Here is a 9,582-nt window from a genome sequence, read left to right as displayed (position 1 = left end):
TGCGGAGGACACATTGTAAATAATGAGTATTGTTTAGTTTATTTCCGTGATGTATATAAAGGGATTTATTCGAGGTTGGGGGACTTTTGTTGATGGGTCTTTTGATTGATAGGACTGTGATTGTTGGATTGCTTGAATGCAGATGGTTTGGTTTATCGATTGGAACACGAACGCGTGTATTGAATAAAAGTTGAATATGTTTCGAGAATAAATGGATATTGTTTAGTAATCGTTTCTATTGGAATCTGATTGAAGATTCATTGCTTACATATAATATGATTGATTGAGAGAACTTTGGAATTATAACCATTTTGTTTTCCTCTTGTTGATCTTGAACTGAATTTATCGTACGGGAACATTGCTCAGTTTAATTATTCCGGCAGAAATTGTTTATTTGGCAATGTTATCCATCAGTTCACTGGTTCACAGGTTCACTGCAACGCATATAATTTTCTTTATTTACTTTCAATTTATAATTTTAAAGCGATGCTTAACTTTCCCATTCAGATATGATTTATCCTTTGACTTAATATTAAGAGTCCATATTTCGAATAGAGACGTTTAACGCCGACGAGCTCTAAATTCGAAACATTTTGAACTTAAAAATCCATCGCCGATGTTTTACGATGAATTATGGCTTTAAGCCTGGTTCCCATAGTTTCGTAAGAGTCGGGAACGTGTAGCCTGCGTGCAGACTCTGTTGACAAAATTGAAAATAGGTGAAAAAGTAGAGTCTGCGAAGCCGAGCCGATTTTCTTGTTCACAGGTTCCTCAAAATCAAGAAACCGAATTTGATTGGTTAGGGGAATTTCAATTGTTTTTTTTTCAGTTTTCAAAGAGGCGCCTTCGAGCAGAAGTATAAATGAATGGTATCGGGATAATAGAATAGGTCTGTATGTTCTTTTGAACAACTGAAATTACAGAAAAACATTGCACGCTAATGGAGTTGTTGTTTTAGTGGTTAGAATAAAATGTTGATGTTAGCGAGCAAGAAAAGCGGCTCTGTTGCGCAGATTCTACTTTCTCTCCTCTTTTAAATTTCCGAGTCTGCACGCAGGCTAGGAATATGTCGCTGATCTCTTCTTCCAACATCCAAAACGATCAAAGAAAAAGTGTTCCCATGTCAACAACAGCAAACAAAAACGCGCCAAATTACTTTCTTTTGATTGGTTGTTTTTGATTGGTGGTTGATTCAATTTCCAAGTGATTGTTTCTTAACAATAGTGGATCGGCGACGTCGGCGACCCGTGTTCCCATTAAATTTTTCTTTGATCATGAGAGAGTCGTAAGATCAGTTGAAGCGGAGGCGCTTCCTGAAAAGTTGCACAATTTTAACGCACGTGAGATCAAAGTCCACGATAATTTTTTGTTTCTCAAATGTTTAAAGAGTAAAGTCTGGTGTCAATCAATTGCGTTTGTAGCTGCTGCTGCTGGAATAAGCAATTTTACGTAAAGCTGAACGCGAATTAAGATCTAGACGAATCAATATAGCATTTAGTAACAACATTGTCAAGGACAAACAAGAGAGTTCTGGCGTAGCAAATGCAAAACGCGCCAAGAGTTCTGGTGGTTCTGGGCACGGCACAGGGAACACAACTGGGTAAATCTGTTGTCAACACCAGGGATCGTCTGTTGTTGGTGGAGGTAATCTGTTTCAACAATCTCAGTATCACGCAAGAAATCCTGGCATCCCATCATCATGGACGTTTTCAGTGAAGCAAAGCTGCATGATTTGCAGAGCGAAGTAATTAAAGCAATTTATAATTGGCAATGGCCCTCGATTTTGCTCGCTTTCAGCATCTGCTACACTGCCTACTATGTGCTCGTTGTTGTCAAGAAGCCAAGATTTGTATGTGGAAAAGGCTTGTTGTCGAATCGTTTAAAGAAACATCTATATGTAATACAGGAACGGTACTGGCCTACATTTTGGTGTTTTTCTGCCCATATGATGACTGTATGCCGTGTAATTTTCAAGAGCAAGCCTTTCATACCGTACAGGAGGTAAGGCCTTACCGCGACATGGGGTTTGCCGCAATCTGGGTGGGGATTTTCCTAGAATTCCAGTTTCTTTTTCTATTTTCCTGTATCCATTCTAAGAAAACTGGCATTTGTTTTAAAACAGTTGAATTATTCGACAGATTTCATCTTCATACTTCACAAAGATAGAAAATTAAGCAAAGTAAACTTAGTAAGTTTTTAGTTCAAATAAATTTTGTTTTGAACGAACCTTGCCGGTAAAAAAGCTGCTTATTTTTAAATGTATTGAAATGTACCTGCTGGCATTCCAAAATTATGGTTAGGAACTAAAGTTAGACATAAAATTTTTATCTCCGAACCAGCAAGGACTGATGCTGGCGTATTATTTGTTTTTTGTAAATTATCTAACGTGGCTTGGTTTTTTTTCAGTCTGCAAGATTTAACCTAAAAGCTCTTTTGCTGGGGAGTTTCAGTTAAAGAAGATCTTGATATGCTTTTTTCTACCGGTGTTGCATGTCAAATACACTGATATGTTATTATAGTCTCCTGCCTGAATTAGATTAATTTTTCAAAGCTGAATGAATTTATAACAAGCAAACCATTTTTCCAGTGGTAGGTTGCAATATTCAAAGAGGATGCAGGTTGCAAATTTAATTAAAAAGCTTTGTGCTCTACCTGCTATACCATCTGTATTGCACAGACAAATTTATGAAAATGCAAAAGCCCTTTTGTAGACCGAATTGATAGTTTTCATTCTGGTCTGGTGGTCTGAAAGATATTTTGAAAGAGGAAAACCTTTCTTTTGATATTAAATTTTTGATCATTCATTTGGTCAAACTTAGTCATGACAGAACAATATCTTAAGACCTTAAGATATTTGTCTTCTTACAAATTCAATATAATGTTATTGCTACTTCACTAGTGTAAACAAAGCTGATAAAACAACATTATAGTGCCTTTTAGATTCAATTTTCTTTTAAAGCAATGCTTCCACTATTAAATTTGGTTTCAAAATATGTCTGCCACAGCTCTTAATCAAAATATTATAGTATACATATAAAAAATATTTTTTACAGAGAACTGCTTGAAACGCCAGATGGTGGTTTGATTAGCCTTGACTGGGTTGACAATGATCAAGGCAATTTACATTATCCAGATCCAGCCACGCGACCAACCCTCTTCATAATGCCGGGATTAACTGGTATTGAATTCTAATTCTCACTTACTTTTTACTGTCAAAGCTTAAAGTAATCCTTGAAATTAAGAATTCTGGCTCTTACATTTATCAGAAAAGGAGCATAAGCACAATCCTTACCTAGAGACATGGTAGATCACACATCCCTCTCCCCACACACATGTAAATGAAATGATTACTAGCACAATTTGCATGTCTGTGTCAAGGGGGTGTGTAATACAAAGACTATAGCTCAATCTTATTGCTTATCAGTAATTTCTTGTCCATAGTTCTTCAAACTTGACTGATAATGTAAATTCATTTTTTTGTTCTTCAATCTCAGGTTGCAGCGAAACCAGTTATTGCCGTCACCTTGTTTTGGCAGCAAAAGAAATGGGAATGAGGTATATATACTTTCTTATTTGCATCAACTGTTTGAGAAGAAAACACCATCATCTCTTAAATCAGTTGAGATTAGAAAGGAGTGATAATCTATCTTCTATAACTTCTTTACGCTGGAAAATGGAGTACTAACCTTACTTGTGCTTTATGAACTTGATTCAAAATGTTTCCATTCTTTTCTTTATTATTTTTGCCATACCTTGATTAAAATTAATTTCATTTTTTTGTAGAGCACTAGTGATGAATAACCGGGGTTTTGGAAGAGATATTCTTCTTCAGGTGAGTTTTGCACAATACATAGTTGAAATCTTTCATTAAGATAGATAAGAAAGTGAAACATAAATCAAACCATAGAAAATGTTACAAGACTTGGCGTAATACATTATATAGTTAAAGGCATTGATTCATGGTAAATAGACCTTCTCTATAGGAGGTTGTTTGGTTTCTGATTGATCACTGCAGTTTCATATGATATTGACATCTGTTGTTGACAACTTTCTTTTGATGGAAACTGTTTTTTTTAATTAGTACGAGATGAGTTCATGTGATCAGTTCCAGGTCAACCAATAGCATTATAGCACAAAATCTTGACTCCAGCAGATCTGGGCATTTTGGGTATACCCTATCCATTGCCTTTAAGGCTTTATTGCTTATTCAACTTTTCAAATATTCAACTGGAAGGGCTGACCTAGCTGCAATTCTGACCAAGGTGTCTCCTTCTTAGACATGACTTATAAAGGTTGTAGAAAAAGCAGTTTTCATCTAAAAAGGGTCTCACAATATGTTGCCTATCTGACAAAAACTCTATAATTTCAATTTGTACTTCGACCGCTCTTTGATAAAATAGTTTATGGCTCATTAAAATATTGTAAACATTTCTGACTAGATGCTTCCATGCACATTTTCTTGGCCTACCCTATTCAACAATACCCCTATAGCTTGTGTTGAAATCTTAAATGTGATGCTTTTTTCATTTCAGACACCCAGAACATTTGCTGGTAATAATACTGATGATTTGCAGCATGTTCTAGATCATTTGAGAGCACTGTTACCTGATTCAAAAGTCTTTGGTGTTGGAATTTCTCTTGGGGGGTAATTGCTTTAGTGCTATCTATCTGTTCAGCCTGCAGTTGGCACCTGGGGGAGAGGGTGGCAAAGGGAAATAAAAATTTAGGAAGACGATGGTCTATTGTTCCAAAACAATTGGAAATATGACATCATCTTATCAAAACAATAGGCTTCCCCCTATATTTGTCCAAGTGTCTGTCCCAGTTTTCAGCCAAGTGATTTCTTTAAAAGTCAACAATTCAGAGTGAAATATTTCTATCATTATTAATAGATCAGCAAGACTCTTGACTTGCAAATAGTTAGCTTCTATCCCACATTTAATGTGTTGTTTAAAAAAGGGCAGCAGTTATGGGTGCCTTTATGTAATAAATTTCCTTTATGTAATCAATATGACACCTCTTCACCACTTTCAAATCAATCAGAGATTAGAAGCTTTTCTGTATCATCAAGAATGAAATGCCAATCACAAAGAAGCTCATAATCTCTTGAAGAAATGGTCAAGTTGTCAGGGAAAATTCAGAAGCCCTAGATAATGAAAGGTGCAAAGAACGCATTTATATTGCACTGTCTGACCTTTTCATATTGCATTATCCTTATTGGGTTTCATCACATTTAAGTTAGATGGGAACTAAAGCAAAGCAAAATGCCCCAGTTTTGAGAGTTCATAAATAGCACATAACTTTTCAAGAAGCAAAATAATATTGACATCTTACTATATTAGCATTATTATTTTCCTTAATGGACTGACCTCTTTCTGCAGATGCATAATGTCCCACTGGTTAGCAGAGGTTGGTGATACTCAGTCGCAAATGGTTGGGGCATTTATTGTTTCAGTGCCATGGAATTGCTTCCATTCAACTACATCTCTTGAAAGACCATTAAACTGGTTCTTGTTTAACAGACATTTAACTCAAAAACTGCTAACAATGTTGAAAAGGTAATTCCATTTTAAGGTTAGTTTAAATCATTTTGATTTGGATAAATGGCGATTTTGATTAAAAAGTGGTCTGCAAATCTTTCTGTTCCTTAAATAGATCTTTCATCCTAGGCCAACATTTGGAAGCTCTTGATAATTCGAACAAATTTTAATTTCTCTCTAAAGTTTGAATTATTAGGTGTTGAGTGTCGCAACATTGTATTACCTAGAAGCAAATAGGCAAATAATGCCTCAGAGCTAAATTTAATATCGGTGTTATTGTATGAAAGTTTTAGTTCTTAGAACCAAATGGGAGAATAAGGCTGGAGAATCATGATTTATTATCATAATCCCAAATTCATGTAAAACGATTTTGTCTACTTGTTAATGGACATTACTTGAAATAATAGTGATCTTAAGTGAAATTATATATAAGAGAATGTATTATAGATTTGACTCAGTTTTTTACATAAGCCTAGCTTAAATAACAGTGAGATCTATAAACCAAGCTTAATTACTGCAAGGTTTGTTTGACAAAGGTAGTTTCAAATGCAAGATATGCAAACAACATCTAAGCATTTAATTTACGCACTAGCCTTGTTATTTTGTGCCTAAATCCATAAAGAATGCTCTTACTATGAGCTTCATCTTTCTTTTTAGAAACCTCCATGTTTTCGAACAGCATCTCAGTAGCTTACCATATGAACTAGACCATGTGTTTCAGGTGAGAAATTCAGCTTTGCGTATAAATTTTGACTTGTCAAGAGATTGATCAGCGACATTTTTGTTTTAGAATGATAACAACTATATTAAACAGTAAGTGAAAAACATAATATTTTAGTAAAAGTTATTCAAAGAATAACTATAAACTCAGCTATGCTCACCTTAAAATGAACTGTTCTTACAAATTGTACTTAAAGTCGTAAAAGTTAAAAAATTTGCATCTACATTCAATAACTATCGGATCATCTTCATCTTGACACTATTCGGTAAATTAATGATTATGAATGGTTACCAAATAGAAACACATATATTTTTACAGTTAGAACATTCAAAAGTACAACAGTAGCTTTTTCTTTGCTTATTTTTCTACAAGCTACAACAGTAGCTTTTTTCTTTGCTTGACTCTTCCACATTCAAGTTTTCGATTGTTTCCAAACTGGCAAGGAGGATCCGAGCCGGAAGGAGAAATTTAACCGTTGAGGAGAAATTCACCCTCGCTGTATAAATGTTTGTTACTGCAGTGAGTTAAAAGCAAGGCATAACATTAGACAATAACATAACATTAGACATAAGGGGAGTCAATTTCATGCCTCTTTTGCTAGTAAGCTTATCCAATACGAATTGATTGTTGCAGGCGAAGTCGATCCGGGAGTTTGATGATCGTTTTACAAGTAAAACCTTTGGTTACAAGGATTACGTTGATTACTACAACGCAGCCAGCCTCGATTCTGCCCCTCTTGGCAACATTGCAATACCTACGTTGTTCCTAAACTCAGAGGATGACCCATTTTCACCAGGCGACAGTAAGTGAAAATCATTTGGTATAAGGCTAAAATTTTCTATATTCTTTGGGTTTCTTCAGAGAGAGAAGGGTTGGTGAGTTATCACAGAAAGTGGTAGAAAAGATCGTCAGTAAAATGCTGAATATGCGATGTGTCTAGAGAAAGTATTTGGGACCTCGTCGCTCGTGGAGACATAGAATCCTCATTCTTTTTATATTTTCTATTCACCTGCAAAATCCTCCTCCTCAGACCGTTTGGCCCCTACAATTTAGCTTTAGCAATCAATATCTTAGTACATCTTATGTATTTAAAATCATGTTTTTGTTTAACTGAAGGAATTACGTTTTCATACAAAGTTCTTTTCAAACATTAACAAGAAGGATATGTTTTCCTTATATGCTTTTCAAATATTGTGGTTCGTCTTGGTTCCTTTGCGCCCATTTCTTTCCCTCCCTGCCTCCGCGCCTTACCCTATCATCCCCTTGTCCCTCTTCCTCTACCTTGTAGCTTTTCATCTCTCTGTTCTCTATCCTATCCCTTCAGTAGCGATGCACGTCGCCCCCCCCCCAATTATCGGCGGGATCGATTTTGTATTTCGTCAACATTCGATGAGAAAAGGTTAGGGGAGGGGTAATATTTTTGCCAATGTATTTTTTGTGATGTAATCCTATAATATTGATACTGCCTTTACGTAACCAAAAGTTAGTTATGGACTTTCTTTATTTGCAAAATTAGCGTTTCTTGTTGGTAAACGAGCTTTTTCTGACAGTAAAAAGGGCGTGGCCTAAGATTTTGTGTTTTGTACCCCCCTCCAGAGCCTAGTTGCTGGCGCTGCCCCTGTTCCCATTCTACTCTGGGTTATCCTTCCCTTGCTACCAGCCTTTCCCCTCTCTGTCCCCACATTTTCTCTTCTCTTCCCCCTGACCCCCTTACATATCCCTAGCGTTTTATCTCCTTGTCCCCAGTCCTATCCCACCGTACTCCGAGTTCTCCACCCCTCAGCCCCACCACTTCCCCTTTCTCCTTGTCCCATATCCTTTCCTTTTCTAAACCATGCTCTTCCTTCCCGTCTCTAGTCCTTCCCATCCTTGGCATGACCTTTTCCCTATCCTAGTTTCGTCAATCCCTATCCCACCCAGGCCGTCTCTACCTCCTCATTTTATAAATGTTTCGTAGACGACTCTCACCGTCGACGCATTTTTTTCTCTTCTGGGGTACTTTCATTTAAAAGGCTATCCTATGACAGAATTATGATGACTGTGTTTGTACCTCGAGGTATCCCGGTAGATGTCATCAGAGAGAATCCTTCACTAGCTTTGATCCTTACCAAATATGGCGGACACATCGGTTTCACAGATGGCCTGCTCATTCGCTCAATGTCAATCGTTGAGAATTCCTTCATGCAATTCGCTAAAGCTATGCTCGATACACAAGTTACACAAGCGACGTAGGCGCTGATCGTCTGAAGGACCATGGCGAACAACTTTCTTAAATTCAGCCAAATGCTGGCCAATGTAGTTTATTTTAATATTGTTTGCTCTGTTGATTTGAAAAGTTTAATGTCACCAAGTAATAGAAATGTATTTTTTTCGATTGCGCTTTGAAAGTATAGCAAGTATAGAGTGAACTAGTGTTTGATTTCGAAAAAGAAAGACGGAGAAAGAAGCAGACAGGAGAAATAATGATTCTCACTGAAATTGTTCTGTGGTTGGATCGTGGTAGTGAAACATTTTGATACCAAGTTGATGGGTTAAAAGTGCCACCCACTGCGTAGCAGTAGCTCCTCAAGCAATCATTTTATAGTTAGAAGGTTTCTATAAATGGTTTTGGTTGTTTACTAACTGAGCGGTCTACAACCATGGGCAGACAGTGTTGGGATTTAATGAATAACATGCCCCAACTTCAAATGGGCGGATGTAAGAGGTTGTTTATTTTTGTATGCTGCCCATCTATTGTTAAGTCATAATTTTGATGATTCTGACCTTTTCGGTTGCCTAGAGCTAGCTTATTAGAGGCCCGACGCCTTTCCCTCACCAATAATGTTTTAGATAGTATAACAGAGAAGACCCTGTTCTGATCCCCGATAAAGGTAGAACTTTCTTATTGGTTCAGAAATTACGGTCCATACTCATCGAAAGTTAGTCCTACATCATTACACCCCCACCCCCCACCCCCCCAGATATATTTTATTGGCGACCCTGGAGTTGACAACACATTTTAGCTGCTCGACGACTAACATGAAATAAACCTTCTTAAGATATAAGGCAGTTTTTTCTTTAAAGTTTAAGTTTTATAATTTCGCTGATTTACTCCGTTAATTAATCTATTTTTACTAACGACGTTGCAGTTTGTATTAAATATCACATTTCCTCCACTGTACACAAACGCTTGATTAAGACTTTTTTACAATTAGTATGTGATTGCTGGTTGTGTTACTTAAACAAATTCCAATGATATTTTAGTCTTTATCCTGTCCACGATACAGCCTTTTCATAAATATTTAGCCATGCCGCTGTAACTAAATATGCCCTACAATTTAC

The 9,582-nt window shown here is 36.6% G+C and overlaps 1 protein-coding gene across 1 annotated transcript; it reads left to right on the top strand.

Moving 5' to 3' along the window:
* The first annotated feature begins 96 nt into the window (after nucleotides 1–96).
* On the top strand, nucleotides 97–9,498 carry LOC135690115 (phospholipase ABHD3). The gene is made up of 9 exons (XM_065207586.2): nucleotides 97–2,001; nucleotides 3,054–3,178; nucleotides 3,495–3,555; nucleotides 3,784–3,832; nucleotides 4,533–4,645; nucleotides 5,382–5,558; nucleotides 6,198–6,261; nucleotides 6,895–7,063; nucleotides 8,318–9,498. The coding sequence occupies exons 1-9, from the start codon at nucleotides 1,700–1,702 to the stop codon at nucleotides 8,491–8,493; spliced, it is 1,236 nt and encodes a 411-aa protein (XP_065063658.2). The 5' UTR covers nucleotides 97–1,699; the 3' UTR covers nucleotides 8,494–9,498.
* Nucleotides 9,499–9,582: the final 84 nt, after the last annotated feature.

The sequence above is a fragment of the Rhopilema esculentum genome, chromosome 5 (assembly GCF_057945365.1).
Source record: "Rhopilema esculentum isolate cy_ngs chromosome 5, ASM5794536v1, whole genome shotgun sequence".
NCBI classification, from domain to species: domain Eukaryota; kingdom Metazoa; phylum Cnidaria; class Scyphozoa; order Rhizostomeae; family Rhizostomatidae; genus Rhopilema; species Rhopilema esculentum.
Note: the sequence above shows the minus strand (reverse complement) of the source record. Positions and strands in the feature narration are given on the sequence as shown.